Source organism: Corvus kubaryi, unplaced genomic scaffold (assembly GCF_017639235.1).
Source record: "Corvus kubaryi isolate FWS band 111438036 unplaced genomic scaffold, C.kubaryi_AGA036_p1.0 37024, whole genome shotgun sequence".
Classification (NCBI taxonomy): domain Eukaryota; kingdom Metazoa; phylum Chordata; class Aves; order Passeriformes; family Corvidae; genus Corvus; species Corvus kubaryi.
This window is the reverse complement of record NW_024581011.1, coordinates 20,470-46,983: the sequence shown is the minus strand read 5'-3', so window position 1 is coordinate 46,983 and position 26,514 is coordinate 20,470. Positions and strand designations below refer to the sequence as shown.

At 55.9% G+C, this 26,514-nt stretch overlaps 3 protein-coding genes and 1 pseudogene across 3 annotated transcripts; 2 read left to right on the top strand and 2 right to left on the bottom strand.

The window, feature by feature from the left end:
* Positions 1-237: 237 nt before the first annotated feature.
* LOC121660958 (zinc finger and SCAN domain-containing protein 2-like) lies at positions 238-3,911 on the bottom strand. Its single transcript, XM_042020577.1, is given in 3 exon segments — positions 238-2,099; positions 2,680-2,851; positions 3,777-3,911. A coding segment is annotated over 1 exon segment (1,158 nt). The 5' UTR covers positions 2,020-2,099; positions 2,680-2,851; positions 3,777-3,911; the 3' UTR covers positions 238-861.
* On the top strand, positions 3,562-6,722 carry LOC121660965 (zinc finger protein 239-like). Its single transcript, XM_042020584.1, has 4 exons — positions 3,562-3,569; positions 3,977-4,137; positions 4,787-4,864; positions 5,050-6,722. The coding sequence occupies exons 1-4, from the start codon at positions 3,562-3,564 to the stop codon at positions 5,880-5,882; spliced, it is 1,080 nt and encodes a 359-aa protein (XP_041876518.1). The 3' UTR covers positions 5,883-6,722.
* Positions 6,723-18,680: 11,958 nt separating this feature from the next.
* LOC121660963 (class I histocompatibility antigen, F10 alpha chain-like) lies at positions 18,681-19,344 on the top strand. The gene is made up of 2 exons (XM_042020582.1): positions 18,681-18,921; positions 19,037-19,344. The coding sequence occupies exons 1-2, from the start codon at positions 18,750-18,752 to the stop codon at positions 19,327-19,329; spliced, it is 465 nt and encodes a 154-aa protein (XP_041876516.1). The 5' UTR covers positions 18,681-18,749; the 3' UTR covers positions 19,330-19,344.
* A 365-nt stretch (positions 19,345-19,709) lies between these two features.
* LOC121660959 lies at positions 19,710-26,274 on the bottom strand (annotated as a pseudogene).
* Between the last annotated feature and the right edge of the window lie 240 nt (positions 26,275-26,514).

Below are 26,514 nucleotides of genomic sequence, written 5' to 3'. Positions count from 1 at the left end.
GATGTATCCATTCTTAGGGGGAGAAGGATGTGGAGATTCTTCCCTGGAATAAGGACACCCCTCAAGGACTGGAGCTCCCACTGATGTGCAAGGTGGGGACACAGGGACCTCCCACTGCACAGCCCGGCTGCTTTTGGAGTGTCAACACGTTTGGCACCGGGGATTGCACGTGGAGGGGGAGCTTGGCAACAAGAAAATGTGACTGAAAATCGGGAACTAAACTCTTTAACTCTGTAATTTCACTATTAGAAAGCAGCTTTACTTTATTTCGGTGCCAGGTGTGCACAGGGGATATCTACCCCTATCACACACTCAGCTATCTAACATATTCATTTGTATCTATATAACTAATACATATTAATACATTTCCCAAACTCATACACACATGCTAAACATTCCCCTCGAATTCTTTTACATATTCCCATCACTTCTTGGAACTCATTTATATTAGAGTAGGGGTCATTTGAGGGTCTCTGGTGGTCACCTGGGGAACATCCTAATCCTCAAATTGTCCCTATTTGGTCACAGGCCTCAAAAAAAGTGTCTTCTTGAATACATCCCTGCTCTGAACATGGATCACCAGGTCTCTCCACAATGTGGGTCACTGGATCATCCAATGTTGGGCCTCCAACGCGTGGAGAAGCTGAAGCAATAGACAAAGCTCTTCCCCCAGCAGGGGTACTCATAGGGCTTCCCTTATTGGTGGGTGCATTTGTGTGAGGTCAAGGCAGAACTGCGGGAGAAGCTTCTCCCACACTCCCAACACTCACAGGCTTTCTCCCAAATGTGGATGTGTTGGTGGGTGACGAGCTTGGAGCTACAGTTGAAGCTCTTCCTGAAGCTGGTACAGCGGAGGAGCCTCTACCCCTGATGCCTGATGAGAACTGAGATGCTCTGAAACCTCTTCCCACACTCAGGACACCTGTAAGGCTTCTCCCCGCTGTGGGTCTTCTGGTGGCAGATCAGGTAGGAGCTGATGCTGAAGCTCTTCCCACATTCCTGACACTTGTAGGGCCATTCCTTAGTGTGCAGGCACTGGTGGGTGATGAGGTTGGAACCATCACTGAAACTTTTCCTGCATTCCTCACACTGGTAGGGCCGTTCTCCTGTGTGGATCATCTGATGGTAATTCAGGCAGGAGCTCTTCACGCATACCCCACAGCTGTAGGGCCATTCCTGAGTGTGCAGATGCTAGTGGGTGATGAGCTTGGAGTTTTGACTCAACCTCTTCCCACAGTCGCGGCACTCATAGGGCTTCCCTTACTGGTGGGTCCGTTGGTGTCTGATCAAGGCAAAGCTCTGGTTGAATCTCTTCCTACATTCAGGACACTCATAGGGCCTCTCCCCGGTGTGCGTCCATTGATGCCTGATGAGATGTGAGCTGTTTCGAAACCTCTTCCCACACTCAGGACACTCGTATGGCCTCCCCTCTCTGTGTGTCTGCTGATGCCTGATGAGAACTGAGCTGCTCCGAAACCTCTTCCCACACTCAGGACACTCGTAAGGCTTCTCCCCGCTGTGGATGCGCCAGTGGATGACAAGGTCGGACCTGCGGACAAAGCTCTTCCTGCAGTCAGGGCACTTGAAGGGCCGTTCCCCCGTATGCAGGCGCTGGTGGGTGAGGAGGTTGGAGCTCTGACTGAAACTCTTCCCACATTGCCCACACTTGTAGGGACGTTCCCCTGTGTGCACTCGCTGGTGGGCAGCGAAGGTGGAGACATCACTGAAGGTCTTCCCACATTCCCTGCACCTGTAGGGCCCTTCCCCAGTGTGGATGTTCCGGTGGCGGATGAGGTGGTAGCTCTGGCTGAAGCTCTTCCCACATTCCAAGCACTTGTAGGGCTTCTCTCTGTTGTGAAGCCGCTGCTGGACCACCAGCTCCGAGCTCTGGCTGAAGCTCCAGCCGCCTTCCCGGCACAGGGGGGGTCTTTCCTGTTCAGAACTCCATGGGCTGGGTTTGCAGCCCCCCCTCGTGTGGGATTTCTGGGGCTTTTCCTCCTCGTTGAATTCCTGCGCCATGAAGCCACTCAAAACAGCCTCTTCCACGAGGTTCTGCTGGGGGAATTTGTCCTCTTTGGTCTCTCTCCACAGCTCATTGTCTGGGGAAGGAAGGAATAAGGAGAGGAAAGAACAAAGAGAAGGAAGAAAGAGAAGAAGGAATGAAAAAAAAAAGAAAAAGGAGAAAAATGAGCAAGGAGAAGGAAGAAGGAGAAAGAAGAATGAGAGATAAGAGGAAGGAACATGTAAAGAAAGTAGTGAGGAGAGGAAGTGGGAGAGGAAGAAGAGGAGGAAGAAGGGGAGGAAGAAAAAAGGAGAAAGGAAGAGAAGAAAAACGAACAAAGAGAAGGAAGAAACATGAAGGAAGAGGAGGAAGAAGAGAAAGGAAGGAGGGAAAGGAAGAAGGAGAAAACAAGAAGGAAACAGAAGGAAGGAGAGGGAGGAGCAAGGAGAAGAAAGGAGGAAAAGGATCAAGGAGAGGAAGAAAACGAGAACAAGGAGAGGAAGGACAAGGAGAGGAAGGGGTTTGATTCTGTGCCAGAGGGAAGGGGAAGGAGATCCCCCCAAATCCATCCCCGGCAGGACGGCGTCGGCAGCGGGGCTGTCCTGCAGCCAGGGGCGATGCTGGGCTGGGAGATGGAGCAGGAGAGAGGGGGAAAGGGGCGGTGACTTCCTCCTCACCTGCATGGGTGTTTTAGAGCATCTTCCTCTTCCTCACAGCCTCCTCTTCCATCCAGCTAAGGGTTGGGAATGAAAAATCCTGTTTTGCTGGAATAAACAAGGTGGGGGGGGGGGGGCCCTCCTGTCCAACTCCATCTCTAGAAGTCACTGGGCATCCTGTGTAAAATCCCCTCTAAAACACCAAGATTCAGCCCAAAAAAAAAAAACAAACCCCGAAGATTTAGTCCCCAAAAACTTCAAGGCAGCCCCCAAACCCCCAAAACATCACATTTCAACAAAAAAAACCCTCCAAAATTTGATGATTCAGCCCCCAAAAACCTGAACCACCGACATTCAGCCCATAAAACCCCTCTTAGGAGTTCCCTCTCTCTAGTCTCCCTACTCTGGGTTTGTGGGAGGTTCTGCTTCTCTGTGCTGCTGAGGGTCCAGCAGGTTCCCCTCTCCAGGGTCCTTCACTTATGGGTGCCCGGGATTTGGAAGGTCCCAGGGGTCTCTTCTCTTCCAGCTCTGTCTCAGAGTGATGGGTTCCCAGGGGTTCCCCCTCTTAATGCTCCCTCATCTCTGGGTTGCCCCCATCCTCCAAGGTCTCAGGGGTCCCCCTTCTGTAGCTGGATGCTCTACCTAGAATGGGGTCAAAGAATTCAAACAATGCCCTGTTTGCAAAGCCCCTAGTGGTAAATGAAGAAGGAGGGTCATGCTGGTTTTGGGGTAAACAGGTCATGGCGTGCCCCCTCTTCCCCCGGCCCCCCGCCCCAGCAACTTCCAGCACCCCACAGCAGGTTGGAAGCTCAGGGGGCCAGCCCCCTTTCCTACATCCTCTGCTCCACGGCCGCCGCAGCACCGGCTGCTGGGTGGGGGGAAGCCCCCCATGAGCCCCTAGGGATGGACCGGTGTGTTGGAGACACCCCCAGCGCGGATCCGCCTCCCCCAGGGCCGCAGGCAACCCCTCCAAGGATTAAGTAATGGAGATACGAAGGTTCCCCTTTTGGGAACCACTCTTCCGCTGTCCCACATCCCTTTATCTTCCCTCTCCCGCTCCTTTCCCATCGTCCCCCCAGATCCCAGCTCCCCCCCAGCTCGGTTTGGGGCTGACCTACCTCCTTTACCGCTCTACTTGGGGGTCCCCCCCCGTTTTCTCCCTTCTTCCCCCCGTTCACATCGTGTCCCGTCCCCCCTCTCATGCGAGAGCTCCTGGCCCGCCTCCGGACGGATGGAGCGGAACTGGGGGGAGCGGAACTGGGGGGAGCGGAAGGAACAGGAAGGATAGAGGAGGAGGAGGAGCAGGAGCCGGATAAAGAAGAGAGGCCGGAAGAGGACGAGGAAGAGGAGAAGAAGAAAAAGAAGAAAAAGAAGGAAAAGAAGAAGAAAGAGAAAGAGGAGGAAATTGGCGGGTCCACCAATTTCCTGTATCCGCGGCCCTCCCGGCCCCTGGAGTATCTGCCCCGTCGCGTCCCGCAGGTGACCGGGGAGAGGGAACTCGCCCCAAATATCTTGGAGGTGGTTTTTTCGGGGGGGTCCCGGTCGCGCCTGTCGGCAGATCCCATACTACCGAGGGGAGGATGCGGGGTCCCCGATGCCACGTGGAGATCGCCAGGCGGGGTAGGGGACAGCGGTTCTGGCGACCCCTGGCGTGGGAAACCGGAGAGGGGCGATACCGGCTTGGAATACCCCCGGCAGACTGGAAAGGGGGAAGCACAGAGTTAACGGGGAGGGCAGGATCCTTTCGACCCTGAAACGGGGGACTGGGGGAATCCCCGGCATCCTAGAGTGGGGGGAGCCTGAAAGGGGGCACCCTGGGACCCCCAGAAGCCGAAACAGAGACTCAGGGGAGAAGGGACCCCTAGGATCTCTAAAACTTCCTGCAACCCTAAGCGGGACCCACAGGAGAGGGAAAACCTCCAGGAACTCCAAAATGAAGAGACCAGAGAGGGGGGAATCTCGGAGGGCTTTTTTGCTGAATCTTAATATTTTGGAGGGGTTTTTTTCTGCATCATGGTGTTTTGGAGGTTTTCATGGACACAGGATGTCTAGTGACTTCTAGAAATGGACTTAGGCAGGAGGAAACCCCAACCCAGCACGCTCACACGTTGTTTTACCCTAAAACCAGGATTTTTCATTCCAAAACTTGGCCAGGTGGAGGAGGAGGCTGTGAGGAAGAGGAAGATGCCCCGGGATACCCAGGCAGGTGAGGAGGAAGTCACCGCCCCTTTCCCCTCTCTCCTGCTCCATCTCCCAGCCCAGCATCGCCCCCGGCTGCAGGACAACCCCGCTGCCGACGCCGTCCTGCCGGGGACGGACTGGGGGGATCTCCTTCTCCTTCCCTGTGGCACGGAGGCAAATCCCATCCTCTCCTTGTCCTTCCTCCCCCAGACAAGGAGCTGCAGATGGAGACCAGGGAGGACAAATCCCCACAGCAGGACCTCGTGGAAGAGGCCGTTTTGAGCAGCTCCACGGCCCAGGAATCCAATGGGGAGGAAAAGCCCCGGAGATCCCGCAGGAGGAGGGGCTGCAAACCCAGCCCAGGGAGCTGTGAGGAGGAAAGACCCACCCTGTGCCAGGAAGGTGGCCGGAGATCCAGCCAGAGCTCGGAGGTGGTGGAGAAGCCTCACAGCGGGGAGAAGCCCCACAAGTGCTTGGAATGTGGGAAGAGCTTCAGCCGGAGCTTCCATCTCCTCCGCCACAAGATGATCCACACAGGAGAACGCCCCTATGAGTGCATGGAGTGTGGGAAGAGCTTTAGCCGGAGTTCCTGCCTGATTCGCCACCAGGTGATCCACACTGGGGAACGGCCCTACAAGTGCTTGGAATGTGGGAAGAGCTTTGGTGACCGCTCCAACCTCCTCACCCACCAGCGCCTGCACTCCAGGGAACGGCCCTACCACTGTGGGGAGTGCGGGAAGAGCTTCAGCATCAGCTCTGACCTGTTCCATCACAAAAAGATCCACAGTGGAGAACGGCCCTACGAGTGTCCCGAGTGTGGGAAGAAGTTTCGGACCAGCTCCCATCTCCTCCTGCATCAGCGCATTCACACAGATGAGAGGCCCTTCCGCTGCCCCGACTGCAGGAAGGGCTTCAAACGCAACTCCCACCTCACCATCCACCGGCGCATCCACACCGGGGAGAGGCCCTATGAGTGTCCTGAGTGTGGGAAGAGCTTCTCCTGCAGCTCTTCCTTGACCTCACACCAACGGTCCCACTTGTAAGGGAAGCCCTGCAAGTGCCCTAACTGTGGAGTCTGCTGCTCCAACTTCATCACCCATCAGAGGACCCACATTGGATGATTCACAGTGACCCTCACTGGGCTGTGACCTGGTGATCCATGTTCCAGGTGGCCAGTATACTGGGTTTGTGTGGCCAGGTTTTGGAAGTAGGGGGCTTTAGGGTGGCTTCTGGGAGAAGCTGCCAGAAATTTCCCGTGTCCAGCAAAGCCCATCAGAGATGCCAGTGACGCCTCAGGGATAATGGATTTAAGAAGGAAAAACTTCTTGTGCAGATAGAATTAGATGCAGGGAAGAACAGAGGGAGAACGTGTGAGAGGAACAGCTCTGCAGGCACCCAGGGCAGTGTGGAAGGAGGGGCAGGAGCTGCTCCAGGCACCGGAGCTGAGATTCCCCTGTGGGCACCTGGATGAACCCAGGGGCAGGGACATCCATCGGGATGCAGACTGACAGCAGAAATCCGTTGGGGAGAGCAGATTTGTTGACTTTCGGCCCCAAAAATCTCTTGTTTTCAATTATTTTTTCTGGTGGAATCAAGGAATACTGGTTGGTCTTGGAGGTCTTTTCCAACCAAAATAATTCCATGGTTCTGATTTTCTCTGGCCCAAGGGTGTCTTCTGCAGCTAAATGTGATGGACTGGGGCAAAGACCAAGATTTTTGAGGCAGTGGGGTAGAAACCCCTCCAAAAAGGGTTCTTCCCTCCCACCCAAGCACCTGGATACTCAGCTGGCATGGACACGGAAATCCTTTTCTTTTGGCCTTGGTTTTCTTTTCATCCCTTCAAAACACCTGAAACTGTGGTAAAAATAAAGACATTGAACTGAGACATGGGTGGGGACATGGGGAACCACAGCCATGGGGGGGGACATTGGAGGACACAGACATGGAGACTGATATGGGTACACATGAACATGGCTGAGGGCGTGGCCATTCATGGGGACATGGGGGCACACGGGCATGGATGGAGACATAGGGGACAAAGACATGGATGGAAACATGGTGGGAACACAGCCATGGGTGAAGAGACGGTGGGACAGGGCCAGGGACATGTGGGGACATGGCCATGGCCGGTGCCATGGGGGGAACTTGCAGGGGATGTGGGGGGATGCTGGGTTTGAGGGAGTTGAGGGTTCCTGGGAGGGATTTGGGGCTTGCTGAGGGCTTTGGGGCCCCCAGGCCGAGCGGCTCCGGCTGCGCTGGGAGACCCTGGCGGAGGTTCTGGGGCAGCTGCTCAAGGACCCCCTGAGCTGGACCCCCAGCCAGCATTGGGCTCCTGGAAGGGAATGAACGTCCTTGTCCCCACGAAGGAAATTGCAGCACCCCCAGGGTGTCGGGGACAGCTGAGAGGCCACAAGAGGGAGGGGAGGGCCAGACAGAGCTGTCCCCCGCTGAAACTACACCCCAAAAATCCCGAAACTCAGGGATTCCTCCCAGAAAAAAGCTGCCAGGAGCTGCCCAAATTGAGGGAAAGGGGGGATGGGACCCCCAGACTGAGCAGGAGGGGCCTGGAACCTCCAAACCTAAGCACAGGAGAGGAGGGTGGGGGATTGGGGGGATTATGGGGAAGGGGCAGTAGAGTGGGGGAAAAGAGGGGGCTGGAACCCCAAATTGAGTTGGGAGGATTCTGTAGATTGGGGGAGCAATGGGAGAGGGGAAGAAAAGGTGGGACTGGGATGGAAAAATGTCAGTTCCATGGGCATCCCTTTGTGTCCTCATCACTTGAGCCCTGGAGCAATTCCCTGGAGCTCTGGCGGAGGGGGGGGGATGGATCTGTACTGGGGGTTTCCCAAGCCCCCTGCCCATCCCTGGGGTTCCCCCCAGCCAGCAGCCGGTGCTGTGGCAGCCATGGGGCAGCCGGGGGTGGGAAAGTGGGGTCCCAGGTGGGGACAGAGGAGGAGTGGGAGGAAGAGGAGGGAGAGAGGAGAAGGAGCAGGAGCAGGAAGAGGAGCAGAAGCAGAAGCATGCCCTTCCAACTGTGTGCTGTGTCCACAGCTCCACAGGTCTCAGCAACATCACTCCCCCCCACATCTTGCAGGTGACTGAGGAGAGGGAGCTCGCCCCAAATATATTGTGGAGTCCCCAGGAGGAATTTTCTTAATGAGAGGGTTTTGGAGCTCGCAGATTCCAGAACCAAGCCCTAAATACCTTTGCCTGTCCCTGTTTTTTCTTGGGGGGATGGAGGGCGGGAGGATTTATTTGTGTCTTGCAGGACCCCAAAGCTGAGCTGTAAATGTCCCTTGAGGGAATCCTGGGGGATCCACATGACAATCACCCAGTACTGGTGGAGGGATGACATTGGTTTTGGGGATCCCTGGGAGAGCCGGTGGGGTGGAACATGCGACCCCCAGCATGGGGAGAGCAGAGAGGGGTGATACTAGAGCTGGGGAACCCCCGGCACCCTGAAGAGGCAGGAGCCTGGAGAGGGGGGACCCCTGGGGTCCCTGGAACCCCAGAGAAGAGAGTCAGTGGAGAAGGGACCCCTGGGACCCCCAAAACCTCTTGGGTCATCCCTCAGCGAGACCTTGGAGAGGGTGAACCCCAGGAACCATGGGACCCCAATGGCCACAGGGAAGGGAAATCCTCAGAACCTCAAAGAGGAGAGACCAGAGAAGGGGGACTCCTGAGTGTGGTTTTTTGGGCTGAATCTTGGTGGTTTGGAGGTTTTTACAGACACAAGATGCCCGGTGGTGGACCTGAGCAGGAGGAACCCCCAGCCCAAGGCGCTCACCCCTCATTTCTCCCCCCAAACCAGCATTTGTTATTCCCAAGGTGCGGCCAGATGGAGGAGGAGGAAAAGCCCCGGAGATGCCGCAGGAGGAGGAGGGGCTGCAAACGCAGCCCAGAGAGATCCAAGGAGGAAAGAGCCCCCCTGTTACAGTGGGGATTCTGTAACACGATGTACCAAACAAGGAGTCCCGTGGAAAAGAAATATATATAGACAGATTCTTGGTAGATGTTTCAGAGATGTTTATTTCTCCAGCCGCATGGCCGGGATCTGCCGAGGAACTGTTACAATCACAGGACCCGAGGGTCCTTACCCGCACAGGGAAACACAAACCAACCAATGGGGAACAAGGCTGACCAGGGGTGAGGGAAACCCCGTGTCTCCCCCCAGGGCCCCTCTCCCAGGGCTACATGGCAGGGGGGAGGGACCCTGACATTTCACCCGTTTATTTTTAACAAAAGAGATGTAAAACATAACATTGAAAACAACAAGAACAGTTTCAAAACAAAACAAGCCACCCTCCTGAGTCTTTGAATGTCCAAACAGATTCTGTGGAACATCTTAAGGCTGACAGAAGGGAGACAGAACTCTCTGAGCATGCTTTGTGGGGAAACTGAGGCAGGAGAGGGTTTAACTTCTTCCCTCCCCGTTTTCATCCCCCACTCGGCATTGGAAAGGGATTTTTGGGGAAACAACTGGCAAAGGTATGGTTTTGTGAGGGAAACCATGGATGAAAAAACAGATTGGGAATACACTGGGGGTAATAGGATATAGGGTAAAAGGGAAAGGTGGGATTAGGAAAGGGAGACTGTAGGGGGGGCCTACAATGGAGATATTGTCTAATATGACTACGATTTTTAGCATATATACTGCCTTTTACAGGAACATCATCAGGCCCAGTGACCTGCGATGCTTGTAACCCTTTTCTACCTAGTACAATTTTGAATTCCACCACCTCTCCATCTCCCAAGCTTGGGATGCATTTTTCAGGGTTATTCTTTTTAATAGCAGTTCTATGCACGAATATGTCTTGCTGGTTGTCACATCTTGTTATAAAACCATAATTTTGTTTAACATTACACCATTTTACTATTCCTAAAACCTTTTTCCTTTTTCCAAGTGGCTGCTGTTTTCTGTCTCGCTGCGTGTTGGAATTGCCGGAGCTGCTCGTGCCTGCACGCTCTTCTCGGGGTCGCGCTGCTCGGTTCTCCGTGCGCTGCCTCCTCTGGTCGCAGCTTCGCTGCCGCTGCCAGGCGCTGTACCCACGTCTCGGCCGGGCCCCCGAGCGACGACTCCCCCGTGCCCTGCTCCAGCGCGCATCTCGGCTGGGCACGGCTCCGTTCCACCGCCACCGCCGCCGCCCGCGCGCCTCCCCTCTCAGCCAGGCGCTCCCGGGGCTCGCTCCACCACGCGCTGCACGGGGCCAGGCAGGCACTGCCGGGTCCCGCCGCGCCTCGCTCCGCCAACGACACTGCGGCTCGCGTGGCTCTGCCCGCGTTGTGGGAATTGCCTCGCTGCTGCTCGCAGAGGGCTCGGTCCACGTGGCCTGGGCCACAAGGTCCTTGAGCCAGGCTTCACTTCGCCAGGACACAGCTGACATTGCTCAACAGTCTCCGTCATTAAATAATATTCACGAAAATATTCTTCCATCGGCATGTATTTTGACTCAAAAATTAACTGTGTCCAAATGGTGTTCCAAAAGTCTTTGGTAAGAATTAAATTCCAAGAAACATAGAAAAAGTTCTTAAACAACCATGCCAGGAAGTGTTTCAGTTCTTTTTGAGCTTGAATTAATCTAAAATTTACAAATTGTTGTTCAAGAATCTTTTCAAGTTTAAGATAAATGTCCATATGCGGCTCTGAGAGCCAAGAGTCTTCCCACGGTTCCTCCATAGTTTAGAGATGGAACAGCAAAACAAAAACAAGAGGAATCCAAAGTTTCTAGGGTTTACTCACACAAATCAGTCGCTTAGGGATCGGAGATCGTTCTGCTCGCAATTCTCTACCATTTGTTACAGTGGGGATTCTGTAACACGATGTATCAAACAAGGAGTCCCATGGAAAAGAAATATATATAGACAGATTCTTGGTAGATGTTTCAGAGAGATCTTTATTTCTCCAGCCACATGGCTGAGGATCTGCCGAGGAACTCCTACAGTCACGGGACCAGAGGGTCCTTGCCCGCACAGGGGAACACAAAGAAACCAATAGGGAACAAGGCTGACCAGGGGCCAGGGAAACCCCGTGCCTCCCCCCAGGGCCCCTCTCCCAGGGCTACATGGCAGGGGAAGGAGACCCCGACACCCCCCTGTGCCGGGAAGGCGGCCGGAGATCCAGGAGGAGCTCGGAGCTGGGGGAGAAGCCTCAGGATGGGGAGAAGCCCCACAAGTGCTTGGAATGTGGGAAGAGCTTCAGATGGAACTTCCAGCTTCTCACCCACCAGTGCACCCACATGGGGGAGAGGCCCTCCGAGTGTCCCAAGTGTGGGAAGAGGTTTCAGACCAGCAGGCTGCCCATCCAGCATCAGCCAATGCACACAAGCGAGTGGGCCTTCCACTGCCCTGACTGTGGGAAGGCCTTCAACTGCAACTCCCACCTTGTCAGCCACCAGCACCTCCACACCAGGGAGAGGCCCTACGAGTGCCCCAAGCGTGGGAAGAGCTTCGTGCGCTGCTCCAGCTCCATCCCCCATAGGAGGATCCCCATCAGATGATCCCCAGTGACCCCCTTGGGCAGAGCCTTGATGATCCATGGTTCTGGTGATCCGTGTTGGGAAGACACTTGGCTGGGGTCTCCACATCCTCCTGGTTACCCGTGGGCACCTGGATGAATCCAGGGGCAGGGATGTCCATCAGAATGCAGATGGACATTGAGAATTCCCTGGGAAGGGTGGATTTGTCAACTTTAGACCCCTGAAACTCTCAACTGCTCCATTCAATCCTTTCTTCCTGTGGCATCAAGCAATACTGCATGGTCCCTCGGTGCGGCTCTTTCAGTCACGGGCAGCCCCGTGTCACGGCCACTCCCGGTGCGGTTTCTTGCATTATTTTTTATTCTATTCCCTCTATATTATTCCGGTCACACCTCCCATCCCACGCCCCTCCGGTGCGGCTCCTTCCCCGCCGCCGCTGCTCTCCGCTCTCTCGGTGCAGCTCTTCAGTGACACGGGCCGGCGGGGACTCCTCGGGCGCCTCTTCCGAGCCCAGGCAGTGCTCATCCCGCCCCGCAGCTCTTCTACCGCCGCCCCGCCAGTCCCTCGGGGCAGCTCTTTTACTGACACGGGGCGCGGAGAGCCCGGGTTGCGGCTCTTTTATTGCGTTTTAATCTATTCTCAATGTTTTATTCCATTCACACCTGCCACCCCCTCGGCGCTGCCCTTCTGGCCACACCCGACAGCGCCCGTCCCACCGTGCGGCTCTTCAGTGACACCGGGCGCCGCGGACATCCCGGTGCAGTTTTTTATTCTATTTTACTCCATTCTCTGGATTTTATTCTACTCAGCCCCCGCCCGTCCCTCGATGCAACTCCTTCAGACGCGGGCGGGGGAGACGCCTCTCGGTGCGGCTCTTTGGTTGTATTTTATTCTCTTCTCTGTATTTCCTTTCGTTCCCAGCTCGCCCGTCCCGCGGAGCGGCTCCTTCAGGGACCCGGCGCGGCACAAACCCCTCGGGGCGGCTCCAGCAGAGCCCCGCCCGCCGCCGCTCCCCGAGGCCTCCCCGCTGCTCCCCGGCCATCGGACACCGCAGGCCGACCCGGCCCCTTCTTCCTCTTCTTCTTCCTCCTCCTCCTCCTCCTGCCGGGATTCAGCCCCCGCCGCCGCCCGGCTCCTTCTGCCGCTCCTGCCCGGCACGAAGCGGCGGTGCCGCTGACGGGGCCGGAGCGCGGCTGCCCCGCGACTGCCCCGCGCCTCAGGGCCGGGCCGGGGAGTGACCGCACGGCTGGGGAGGGACCCCCGCTGGCCAGGGCAGGGACTGACCCCATGGGAGCAGGGAAGGATTCCTGCCCCCGAGGGGGAAGCAGCGGCACGAACTGACCGGGACTCCCATCCTTTCTCTCTGCCCCGCTGGGCAAAGAGGGAAAGGGGATAAAGTTAACACCGGGAAGTTAAGAGAGCTCGGGAGGAGGTGTTTCTCAAGACTTATTTTACGCCTCATTCTCCTGTTCTGATTCGCTCCATCCCAAATCCAGTTCATCTCCCCACGGCGGGGCTCTTGTGGCCTCGATGGCGATCCCTGAGTGACCTCTCCCTGCCCTTAGCCCGAGCCACGAGGACTCGGATCTGTTCCAGTTCCGTGCAATTCACGGGCATTTGGGGCAGCTGGAGCGAAGCAGCTGGAAACCACAGCGGGCTCGAGAGGGACTCAAGCAGGGCAGGAGTTGGGGCTGCCCCAAGGGAGCTCACACAACATGAACCTTCGTGGGGTCTTTCTAAGGGAATTTTGTTGAATTTTTACATTCATTGTTAAAAAGTAGAGTCACAAGTGGAGCTGAGCTTTCAACTTGAAATGAGGAAATCGAACGTGTTCGCTGGGACTTCTGTAACCTCAAGCTGTTCCTTGATACTCGACACTTTAGTTCTGGCCATAGGAAGCTCTTCAGCAGCAATGTCTCTCCCAGCCACTGGTTTCTGGCTCACACCCAGCTCGGAGCTTGGACAAGGTCTGGACTTTTTCCGGTTGAGCTTCGGGAATCTCCCGGGATGGTGCAGCACCACCCCTTCCCAGCCCACCTTTGTTAGGACTTTTTCTTTTCTCTCTGCTGATGAATTTAACCCTAAAGCTGCTTTGGAAACGTTGTATCCGAGCACATCCTGCATCTCCGTGTTTTCCTGCTGTGAACTCCCTGTGCAGGCAATGTGTCTGTGCTTTCCCCTGCTCTGTTTACTGACAAAAAGATCTGCCCCCATGTGACTTTCAAGGCTCATTCATGCAATGAAATACCGTTGTTTTTATCAGGGCGTGTTCTTGGTGAGCTTTTATGCGTGTGTTTCGTGCTGCTAAATGACACAAGACCCGGGAGGGAGCAGAAGTTGCTGCTGCACCTTGGCTCGGGGACAGAGAACCAAGTTGTGCTCCAGAGCCAGGTTTCCTTTGAGCAGCACAAGCTTGCGAGTATCTACAAACAGGAAACCTCAACAGAAAACTGTTACTCCAAACTCAGGTGCTTTTCCTCCTGCAGGTGTTTGGAAAAGAGCTTCAAACCACAGACTCTGCTGTGAGCCATCGGTGCATTTCCTCCCTCCTGGCAGCAACAGCTCCTGAGCTCTTAACAGGCTCCTGTCCCCTCGCAAACCCTTCAGCTCCCTGTGAGCAGTCAATGACCTACATGTATTTATTTAATATTTAAACTGCCTTTAAACTTGTCTTTTTCTCTCCTCTCTCCATTTTTGTCTTTTTTTCCTCTTAGTCTTCTTTAATCCCCTCATCACCAGTGGGATGGGGATGGAGTCTTTGGGTGGGTGCAGGATGAACTGAGGATCCAGCAGAGAAAGTCAAGGCAGAGAGGAAAGGACACAGCCCACCTTTCTCCTGCTCTTTCCTTCCCCAGGGTCCAACAAAAACAAGTGAGACTGGGGAAAAATCCCACAAATGGTGTGTTCTGGTCTTGGATGGGGATCCTCAGCTTCAGCCTGGTCATGGCACTGAGTGGTGAGTCCTACCCAGGCACCCCTGGGGGAGGATCTGGGTCAGGTGCCTCTGTTTTGGGGAGAAGGAGGATCCCAGGATTTCCCCAGCATCAGGGGGTGCTCCCCAAGCAAAGCCCACTTTGGGGGTTACTCCCTTTTATCCCCATGCCGTGGTCCAGGCACCTGCTCCTCGCTCAGTCACACCATTCCCTTTTCAAAGAACATCATCCCCAATTTCCCCCTTTCAGCTTCCAGAAAAAAGCAATAAATAAACCCTATTTTCCTGCTTTATTAGGGCTGCCCACGTGTCTCACTCTGCTTTCTCTTTTCCAGTTGTTTCTGTGAGATGCCATTTCCCTCAGCCAGAATTCTCCCATGTGTGCCCAGACACCTGGCCTGGTTTCCAAGGAAAACGCTGCTATTTTTCTGAGGCTGAGGGCAACTTGCCCATGAGTCAGGGAAGGTGCAAGGCCTGGGAGCTTCACTGGCTGACAAAATCACCAGTGGATGAACTGGTGAGAACTGGGCTTGAGCCTCTGCACCAGCACCAGGGTGGGAAACATGGGGCAAAAAGGGTTTAAAACCAGCCCCAAACCTGCCTGGCCCCAAACCACTCCCAGTGCTGGAGTCAGGAGCTGACACCTTAGCTTAGGGGTGTCATCTGGACATCTCTGGGTAGGGGATGGACATAGGTGGGAAACAGCAAGTGGGGAAGGCAGGACTGGCCCAACCCTGATGTTTCTTTGCTTTACAGAGGTTCATTGCACACTGGAAAGGTGGACCCCTGGTTTGGGCTGGAAAAGAGGGATAACAGCTGCTGGGGGTCAGTGGCACAGCCTTCGACCACTGGTGGGTCCCTGTGTCCGTGCTGGAGCCCGGGGTTGGCACCGGGGCACGGTTCCCTCTTGGAGCGGCTGGAAAGGGCCCCGGGGCTGCTGCACTGCTGTTCCACCGGAAGGATTTCAGGGAGTCTGAGGTGACCCACCCTGGGATGGGCACCTTCTCCTGCCCCTGTGTCTGGGCAGCTCCTGGCTCTCCATGGGAGGTTGGGATGAGCCAAGGTCACTGCCCACCAGTCCCCAGTTAGACACCCTCAGCCAAATACTGCCCCCCCTGCTCTGAACGCTGCCCCAAACCGTCCCACTGTCAGGTGCCTTTTGCTCCCCTGTCTACCTAAAATCTCTGGATTTTTGGATCCTTTTCAAGCTTTGTCCTCCCTGTTGACTATTTCTGTCTCATTTCAGAGCACCACCAGGTCAGGGTCCCACTCTTCACAGCTTTTCTTGCCCTGGGTCCAGTTTCCTAATTCCTTGGAGAGCTGCCAGTCCTGGGGACACAACTTGGAGCCAGCAGGGGCTGGAGAGAAGAAAAAGCCATGAGACACTCAAAAGGGTGGCCAAGGTCTTCCCCATCCCCAGCTGAAGGACACTGAGGACTCAGTCCTGGAGCTTTTAACACCATTGTGGTTTTTCCTGCTCTGTCACCACAGAGGAGGAGGAGGAGGAGGAAGAGGAGGAAGAGGAAGATGATGATGCAGCTGAGTGACCACAAGGGCTCAACCGGTGGCTGGGATGGAGGAAGGGTGGGGAGGAACATCCTCCCTTGGGTTGACTCTGCTCCTCCAGGTGAGGAATCACCAAAAATTGCATGGAAAAGAGAATTCTTCCTTAAAAAGCCCCTTTTTGCCAAATAACCCTTGGTGGCCTCCCAGCCCCCAGGGTGACCTTGCAGGAGCAGCCCCCCAGGGTCCCACCTGAGCCTCTCCCAGCACATCCAGGTGGGAAGAGGGATTTCCCGCAGGGCTCTGCCCCCGGGGCTTGCAGAACAACCTCACGAGGGATGCAGACACCTCGCTCCAGGTCCCTGCCATGGATCTCACTGCCGGGAACGCTCAGCTGCCAAGGGCCCTGAAATCTTGGAGCCATGACCTGGGGTGAGGTCAGTGACCTCCTGGAGTGGAGGACCCAGAACCTTCCGAAATCGGTTCCATGCCCAGCCCTCAGCAGAGCCGGGAGTCGGCGGCCGCGGGTCCCCCCAGCCCTCAGCTCCTCCCGGTCCAGGCGGGGCTCAGCCCTTGCCTCCCCCTCCTGGTGTGTTGGCTCCCCTGGGACTTCTTGGGACCCATTTTGGCCACCAAGGGAAAGGGTCTTAGAGGCAAAACTGTCCCAATTCCAGGTGTTTTCCAGTCTCCCCTGTCCCCTCTCTGCTCTTTTTCTGCTCTGTGCCAGCCCAGATCTCTTCTTAGAGGCCACCACGTTCCCTGATACAGGAACCCAAATCCCCATTCCTGGGCACTGGGACACCCCTGCAGCCCCATATCCAGGACTGGGATTCCTCTGAATGCCCCAGACCTGTGCATGGAGACCCCACTGCACCTCCATCCCGAGCTCCAGAACACCTCTTCACCCCGTTACCCTGCACCAAAATCCCCCTGCACCCCCTTTCCTGGCAATCCTGCCTCTGCCAGCCCACAGACCCCCCCCCTTTCCCTTGATCTTGGTACCCCCCGGGCCCCCATTCCTGCCTTTCCCATCACCCAGACCCCACTTTCCTCTACACTGGGAACCCCTGGACCCCCTTTTCCTGGGCACAGGGACCAGGAACCCTTGGATCCCCCATCCTGCCTCTCCCAGTCCCTTCATCCCCTTTTCTTGAACCATGGACCCTTCCCAACTCTCCCAGTTCCACTTCCTTGACCCTTGAATGCTGCCAGACCCTGACAATCCCTGCATCCCCTCAGTTCTCCACTCCCTGCACTTCCTGCAGGGGGGTCAGAGAGGATCCTGGGGGCATCCAGGCCCATCCCCTCCCTGCCACTCTTCCACAGTCACTCTGGCATCTCCCAGCCTGCACCAGCCAGCACAATCTGCTCAGCGACCGCTGACTGCCCCTGGCACTGGGATCCCTCTGAACTGCAATTCATGGCCACCAGGACCCCCCTGAAATTCCATCTCTGGGCACCATGACCCCCCTGAACACCCATTCCCCAGAACCAGGACCCTCTGCATCCCCTTATCCTTCACTAATACCCCCTGCAATCACTTTTCCGGCCATCCCACCTCTGCCAGTCCCTGGATTCCCCCTTTTCCTTGGGCCTGGGAATGCCTGGATCCCCATTTCTGCCTTTCCCAGCCCCTAGCCCACACTTTTCATCAACACCGAGAAGGCCCATGACCCCCATTCCAGGCCATCCTGGGTCTCCCCACCCCATGACCCCTTTTGCCCAACACTGGAGCCCCCTTAACCCCCCTTTCCTAGGCACAGGGACCCTCTGGACCCCCCATCCCACCTCTCCCAGTCCCTGCACCCCTCTATCCTTGACCCTGGGAACCCCAAACCCCTTTCTGGCTCTCCCAGCTCTCCCAGTTTCCCCTTTCTTTCACCCTCCCGGGCCCCACAGTACCCCCAGACCCCCCAAATCGCCATGTCCTCCCAGCTCTCCACTCCCGGCATTACCAGTGAGTGGCAGTGTCGGAGCCCGGTCCAAGACTCACCTCATTCTTGGCTGTGGGCTTCGTGGATGTGATCCCCTTCGTGCACTAGGACAGCAAGTGGGGCCAGGTGGAGCTGCAGATGCTGTGGATGGTGGCCGGAGCTGGACTGGGATATTGGGATAATGAGACCTGGATCAATGACAGGTACCCCAGTGAGCTGGAGAGGCTGCAGGTCTGGTACAACCAGAGCAGGGCTGAGTGGAGGGAGCTAGGGGCAGGGGGAGATTTGTGGGGCTGGAATGGGGATCTGTGGGGCACCAAGGGGCTAGGATGAGGCTCTATGGGTCTCCATCTGACACTGAAGCTCCATAGGGCTGGAATGAGCCTCCATGGGGCTGGGACACCATTCCATGTGTCTCCACAGTCCGATCCCACCCCATCCACGTCTCTGCACACTGCAGCAGGAGTGCAGCTGCGACCTGTCCAACAGAAGCATCTGTGGATCCTTCCCGCAAGGCTGTGATGGGTGGGATTTCATGTCCTTCAGTCTGGGATCTGGGAGCTTCGTGGCAGCTGATGGCACTGCCCAGATCACCAAGAGGCTCTGGGAATCTGATGGGATCACAGCGCAGTATTTGAAGAATGCCCTGGAGCACACCTGTGTGAAAGTGCTCAAGAAACACATCAGATACAGGCAGGAGGCACTGGAGTGCAAAGGTGGAGGTGGAATTCCCATGGGAATGGGGAACTTGGGAATGTGGGTTTGGGAGGGTGCAATTTGGGAATGCAGAAATTTGCATGGGAATTCTGTTTATGGATCTCACCCTCATCACATTCTCATTGAAACTCTGTGTCTGGATCTCACCATCTTTCCATTCCAATGGGAATTTTGTGGATGGATCTCATTGCCATCCCATTCCCATGGGAATTCCATGGATAAATTCCATCATTATCCCATTCTCAAAGCCTCCCAATGTCCATGTCTCAAGAAAAGTGGAACACGAGATCCTGACCGTTGTTCTGTCGCACATACAGATTCTACCCCAGCACCATCGCAGTCAGCTGGATGAAGGGGGATGAAATCCGGGATCAGGAGACGGAGTGGGGTGGGATCGTTCCCAACAGCGACGGCACCTTCCACACCTGGGCCAGGATCGAGGCGCGGCCGGAGGAGCGGGAGCAGTACCGGTGCCGGGTGGAGCATCCCGGAATGCCAGAGCCCGGGATCTTCACCTGGGGTGAGGCTGGGCATGCTAAATTTGAGAATTGGGAATTTGGGAACAGGGAATTTGGGAATGTGGAGCAGTGGGATGGGGGTTCCCCTCCCATTTCTCACTATCCCGCCCTACCCAGAGCCAGAATCCAGCAGGAATCTCATCCTGGTGGTCACTGTGTCCATCACTGCCATCATCATCATCCTCCTTGCCAGATTTAGTGTCTGGAAGCTCCAATCCAGTAACACACTGGATGGGGGTCAGGAAGGAGCACAGATCCACTGCGTGGCGTTCCAGGAATCCCCCACCATGGGTGCTGATCCCACTGTTTTTCCATCGGGCAGAGGCAGAGGAATGAATACAACACAGCAGCCAGGCAGTAGCAGTGGTGGATCCCCTCTGTGTGGATCCCAGGATGGATCCTGGGGTTAATCCCAGTGTGTGATCCATGCTGGAATCTCATGGATCTTCTCTTTCCACAGGAATTGATTCACAATCCTAGAGCTTGACTGCAGGTGCGGAGCAGGATCGGGGTGGGACTCCAGAGGGGGACTGGGGCAGGAAGGACAGAGTGGGATCAGGGAGGGATTCTGGATCAAGGCAGGATTCCAGAATAGGATCAGGTGGGATTGTGGAGCAGGATCAGGGCTGAATTCCAAGGCAGGATCAGGTGGGATGAACGGAGCAGGACTGGTGCAGGATGGATGGAGGAGGATCAGGTGGGATGGATGGAGCAGGATTGCGGCAGGATTAGAGCAGGATGATCAGGTGGGATTCTGGAGCAGCTCCCACTCTCCATGGACTCCACAGGCAGCTTCATCCCATGGGATGGGGACAGGCACAGGGTGACACCACGACCCTCTCTCATCCTGGTAGTAATCACTGTCTGAGCAATCCACGGAGCTGGATCTGGTCCCTTTCCTCTTCAGATTCAGCACCCTGCTGCTCCCACCCATCCTGCAGCTTTTCCCAGCAGATCAACATCCCATTTCCCATGTTTGAAAGCAAAGAACCACAATTATTCCCAATGCTTTAGTTCTGGTGTTAAAATATCACAGTTTGGGCAATAAATCCTGGTTCCCTCCTCTGGTGTCCAGCAGTTCCTCTCTGGGAGCCAGGAATGGGAATGGAGACTTGGGGGACCAGGATGGGGATACTGGAGACAGGGATGGGGACACTGGGAGCAGGTTGGAGATGCCAGGAGTTGGGAATGGGGACACCAGGATTGGGATGGGGACACCAGGACTGGGATGGGGACAGCAGAGACAGAGATGGGAACAGCAGGAATGGGAATGGAGTCACTGAGGACAGGGACACCAGGAGCAGGTTGGAGACACCAGGAACTAGGAATGGGGACATTGGGACTAGGAACACCAGGAATGAGAATGGGGACACCAGGAGCAGGATGGGGACTTTGCACCCAGCACCATCCCCAGGGATTTATTTCCCACTCCACGTCCCATGTCCACAGTGTCCCCAGGAATGGTTTGGTTGCGTTGGGTTCCTGGAGGGGCAGTGAAATGGGGGGAGGGGTCAGGCTAGGCCTCATTGTCCCCAGCGGTCTTTGAGTATCCCAAAATCCCGAGTTCAGGATCTTAGAGAGGTTCCCTGACCATGACCACAACCATGAAATGAGCACAACAGGGAGATGGCCATGAGATGAACAAAACACAACCATGAGATGACCATTAGCTGACCGTGATCCTGACATGACCCCAACATGACCATTGCCATGAGGCAATCAAGACCATGAGACGTTCACAAGATGACCATTACAGGTAGATAACCATGTGCATGAGATGATGGTGATCAGGAAATGACCATGACCGTGAGATGACAGTGAGGATGTGATGACTGACCAAGAGATGACCATAAGGTGACCATGTGTATTGGGTTTGCATGGCCTGGTTTTAGTAGCAGGGGAACTACAGGGGTGGCTTCTGTGAGAAACTGCTGGAAGCTTCCTCCATGTCCAGCAGAGCCAATCACTGGTAGCTCTAAAGATGAGCATGTCACTGGCCAAGGCTGGGCCAGCTGGAAATGGTGGCAACACCTCTGTGATAAGACTTAAGAATAAATTAAAAGCTGTGGCACAGCTAGAGAAGAGTCGAGTGAGAACATGTGAGGAGAACAACATGCAGACACCAAGGTCAGTGAAGACGGTGGGGGAGGAGCCGCTCCAGGCACCGGAGCTGAGATTCCTCTGCAGCCCATGGTGAAGACCATGGTGGGGCAGCTGTGCCCCTGCAGCCCCTGGAGATCCATGGAGATGCAGAGATCCACATGTAGCCCATGGAGGAGCCCCATGCCAGAAGAGGGGGATGCCTGAGAAGAGGCTGTGATCCTGTGGGAGATCCGTGGAGAGGTTCCCTCCTCCCAGGCTGGAGAAACCTGTCCTTTGAGAACTGCCTTCCATGGAAGAGCGACCCACGCTGCAGCAGCTTTGGGAGGACTGTTGGCTGGACTCATGTTGCAGCAGGTCGCAGGGAGCTGCTGCTTGTGGGTTGGAGCCATGTCAGGGAAGCTCCTGCGGAACTCTCCCATGGGAGGGAGCCCAGAGTGCAGCAGGGGAACGACTCCTGTCCCTGAGCAGCGGGAGAAGGCACCGGGGATGAACTGAGCATGGCCCCCATTCCCTGTGTCCTGCACTGCCGGGGTGGGAGGTAGAGCTGGAAGGAGGGAGGGGTGGAGGGAAGGTGTTTTTTCTTGTTTTACTTCTCATTATCCTGCTCTGATTTTGTTAGTAATAAATTCAGTTTAAATCTCTTAGGTGAGCCTGTTTCGCCCATGATGGTTTTTGATGAGGGATCTCTCTCGGTCCTTATCTCGACACACAAGCCCTTCATTGTATTTCCTCTCCCCTGTCCACTGCAGAGGGGAGTGAGAGAGCAGCTTGGGTGTGTGCCTGGCATCAGGCCAGCGTCAACCTCCTAGAGAGACAAACTGCTGTCACTGTCTGTCCCAGTCGAATGGGAAACTGCCCATCATTGGTGGGACATTTTTTCTGGATATTCACCAAGGCATGAGATGTATTGGTACACCCTATCTTAATTGTGCTTATAATAATTGTACTAATGACAACATTTAATTGCGTTATTTGGTATAAAGTCAGACAGATGGACAGAACCTCTGTGCCACATGCATGAACTTGAAGTTCACACAAAGGACCAAATGATGTGAGAGGCCCTGTGTGGAGGCTGAACCAAAGTTGACCTCTGTGTGAACTCTCAAACACATGCACCTTTTCAAAGCAACAGAAGCAATTTTAGGAAGATGGGGCCTTGGTGCTTGACATGCCTGGGCACCTGGCCAGAAGCTGGGTGTGGCAGACCACAGTTTCAATAGAAACATCTCGTCACATACACTTTTACAAGTAACACTAGGGAAGTGAGACCCCTTTGCAGCAGTATTGGAAGCCTCACCGATGCTCTGTGTAGGATTTCCCAATTATCAGGAGGGTTTCTCCGGTCCTTCGCTGCAACGGGGCTCCCCACCTGAAGCACAGACCAGGAGGATGGTAACGTATTGGGGTAATTGCCGATGTACCTTTTCTTAATCACTTGCTGTAGTCTGTAGTAATGATTTGATGCATTGCCTTTCTATGCTTCTTTCTGTTATCTGCTTATTATCCACACAGTTTATTTCTGATATTTGCTTATCATCCGTGCAAGAAATCAGCTAATCTCTAAATACGTAGTTGTTTTGTTCCCATCCCTTTGCTAACAACATTAATAACCAAAACCAGCCCCCCTAAAAAAAACCTGGCCACACAAATCCAAAACACTGTCCAACATGGACTGCCCAGAATGGGGATAACCAGGTCTCTGCCCAACGAGGATCACCGTGGATTGCCAAACACGGATCCTCTGATGGGGGGTGAAGTTGGAGCAGTGCATGAAGCTCTTCCCACAGTCGAGGCACTTGCAGGGCTTCCCTTTCTGGTGGCTCTGTTGGTGTGAGATCAAGGCATAGCCCTGGCTGAAGCTCTTCCCACACTCGGGACACTCGTAGGGCCTCTCCCCGGTGTGGGTGCGTCAGTGGTCGGTGAGGTTGGAGTTGCAGTTGAAGCCCTTCCTGCAGTCAGGGCAGTGGAAGGCGCTCCCCGCTGTGTGTGTGCGCTGGTGCAGGAGGAGATGGGAGCTGGCCTGAAACCCCTTCCTGCACTCCCCACACCCATAGGGCTGTTCCTCAGTGTGGATCTTCTGGCGAGTGGTGAAGGTGGAGCTGTTGTTAAAGTTCTTCCCACACTCCCCACACTTGCAGGGCCATTTCCTGGTGTGCAACCAGTAGTGGGTGAGGAAGTGGGGGTTATGGCTGAAGCTCTTCCCACATTCCAGACACTTGTAGGCCGTTTCCCCAGTGCGGATCATCAGTGGCAGATCAGGCTGGAGCTCTTGCTGAAGCTCTTCCCACATTCCAAGCACTTGTGGGGCTTCTCCCCACTGTGAGGCTTCTCCACCACCTCCGAGTGGCTGGATCTCCGGCCACCTTCCCGGCACAGGGGGGGTCTTTCCTCCTCACAGCTCCCTGGGCTGGGTTTGCAGCCCCTCCTCCTGTGGGATCTCCAGGGCTTTTCCTCCCCATTGGATTCCTGTGCTGTGAAGCCGCTCAAAACGGCCTCTTCCATGAGGTTCTGCTGAGGGGATTTGTCCTCCCTGGTCTCCGTCCTCAGCTCCTTGTCTGGGGGAGGAAGGACAAGGAGAGGATGGGATTTGCCTCCGTGCCACGGGGAAGGGGAAGGAGATCCCCCAGTCCATCCCCGGCAGGACGGCGTCGGCAGCGGGGTTGTCCTGCAGCCAGGGGCGATGCTGGGCTGGGAGATGGAGCAGGAGAGAGGGGGAAAGGGGCGGTGACTTCCTCCTCACCTGCCTGGGTATCCCGGGGCATCTTCCTCTTCCTCACAGCCTCCTCCTCCATTCAACCAAGGCTTGGGAATGAGAAGTCCTGTTTTGGGGGGAAAAGCAAGGGGTGAGTGCATTGGGTTGGGTGTGTCCCCTGCCCAAATCCATCTCTTGAAGTCGCTGGGCATTTTGTGTCTATAGAAGCCTCCAAAACAAGATTCAGCTCAAAAAACCCTCCCAGCAGTTGCCCCTCTCTGATCAATCTCACAGTCAATTCTGGGGGTCCCCCTTCTCTGGGCTGCTGGGGGTCCCATGGGTCCTGCAGATCACCGCTCTTTTGGGTCCCCACTTCAGGATGCCAGGGGTTTTGGGGTCCCAAGGGTCCTGACTCTGCCAGCAGTCTCAGGCTTCCTCCTCTACTGGCTCTCCCAGGGGCACTTGATAAATAACACAGAGAATAAAAATTTTCAGTTCCCCTGAAGGTGATGGATAGAGCCTAAAGACTTGTAAAAAAGATACAAGGATGTAAAGGTGTGCACACAGGATGATAAGTGTGGCTGGAACCTGTGGAGAAACAGCTAACGAGAACTACAGTCGGGCTTTTGGCAAGTTATGGAACAAGAGGCAACAGCTCATGGGCAAAGAAAAGTTCAAGGCAAGGTCATCGGTAATATCCAGGCACTCAGTGTGAATGACCACCAGAGACCCCTTTAGACGGTCCTCCAGGACCACAAAACGACTTCGAGCAGGAGGCAGATGGATGGAAATTACTGCCAGGAATGGTGATGTTTGTGGATTAGCCAGGATGTGCCTTGAAATGAATATGTCGGATCAGGATGGAATAAACAACCTGTTGTGAAGTTTCACCCCACACATCAGATTAAAGGAGAGATCCTCGGGGTGTGTCCAGCACTGATAAAAATTTCCTGCTTTCTAACGCTTCAATTTGTGTTAGGAAGTTGATTTTCTGGCCCATTTCGGTATCATCTCCAAAACCACTGTCGCCATCACTCCTCCCAACCCCGCCAGTAACACGGGATGGCAGCCCCCGCCCACCGCCCGGGCTCTGCCGGCAACTGCCACCGGCACCTCCCAAAAAAAAATCAACTCCGGGGACCCCCAATATCCCCCCAAGCGTCATTTGTGGCTCAGGTTTCAAGTCCTGCAAACTGCAAATATCCTTCCCCTCCCAAAAAGAATCCCAGGAATCCCCCAGGATATTTGGGGCGAGCTTCCCCTCCCTGCACCCGCAGGATGAGCTCCTGGCGGCGGGGGGACTGCAGAAACAGTGACAGGTGGAGCCCCGAGCTTGCCTGTCTTCTTTCTTCCTCATCGTCATCCGGCTCCTTCTCCTCCCCCTCCTCCTCCCCATCTATCTCTCCTGCTCCTTCTTCTCCTCAAGCCCTCCTCCATCTCCTCCTACGTCCATCCCCTCTCTCGCTCCTCTTCCATCCCCGCTCATTCCCGCACGGAGAGGGGGCCGAGCCTGTGCCGCGTGCAGAGCCCGCCCCTCGTCCCGATTGGCTGACTCTCCCGCCACTCATCCTTGTCGCACGCTGATTGGTCAGAATACGTACAAGCACGCCCCCGGGCCCTGCCGGCAGGGCGGCCGTGGCGCAGCAGAGGCGCCATTGGCGGAGCGTCGGTGCCGGCCCGGGAGCGGCGGCGGCGGCGGCCGGAGCCCGGAGCCCGGTGAGGCGGCGGCGGAGCTCGGAGGCGGCCCCAGCGCAGCGTTCCGGGGACGGGGCAGCCACCTCTGTCCTACCCACAGCAACCGGGACGAGCCAGCGCTGCTCCGGCACCGGCTCCTGCCGAGGCAGCAGCGGGAAGGAGACCGCGGGCAGCCGCTCCCGCAGCGCCCTCACGCCAGGGCGAACACGGCGCCCACACGGCACAACGAACCCGCCACAGCCCCCTGCCGCCCCCTCCGCCCGCAGCCAGCCCCGAGCCCCGCCAGAACCGAGCGCGGCTCCCACCTGCGCTGGGGCCGCCTCCGAGCTCCGCCGCCGCCTCACCGGGCTGTTCCCAGTCACCCCCAGTATGATCCCGGTCACTCCCAGTATGTTCCCACTATTATTCCAGTCACTCCAAGTATGACCCTGTCAGTCCCAGTATGATCTCAGTATGACCTCAGCATGGGCCCAGCTGCTCCCAGTATGATCCCAGTTGCCCCCTGCATTGTTCCAGTTTCTCCTATTCACCCCCACTATGGTTCTGCTCACTCCCAGTATAATTCCAGTCAGTCCCCGGATGATTCAAATCACTTCCAGTCATTCCCAGCTGCTCCCAGTTGTCCTCAGTATGCTTCCAGTTGGTCCCAGTAGCCCTCAGTGTGGTTCCAGTATATCCCAGTATGATCGCTGTTGCCCCAGTTCTGGTCCGAGAATGTTCCAGTCCTAGTGTGTCCTTGTATCCCAGTCTGTTCCAGTCCATCCCTGCCTGTCTCACTCCGTCCCGGTCCCTTCCCGGCAGCCGCCGCCGTTTACCGAATCCTGGCCCCCCGACCCTCCGGACCTGCTGCCGGACGAGGGCGGGGCTTCGTGCTGGGCTTTGCCTGCCTGGACTGGGGCTCGGCCTCCACCTGTGGGAGAAGGTGAGGGGGGGTCCTCAGGGGTCGTGTCCCACCCGGAGCGTGTGAGGCCCCCCCGGGGATCCCCCTCTCCCGGGGTCGCCTCCTTTTCTGTCCCACAGCGCTCCTGACCCAGTTCCTGCTCCCCCCTGGGAGGGTGCTTTGGGGAGCCCTCATTTTCCTTGATCCTGGGGCCCTCTTGAATCT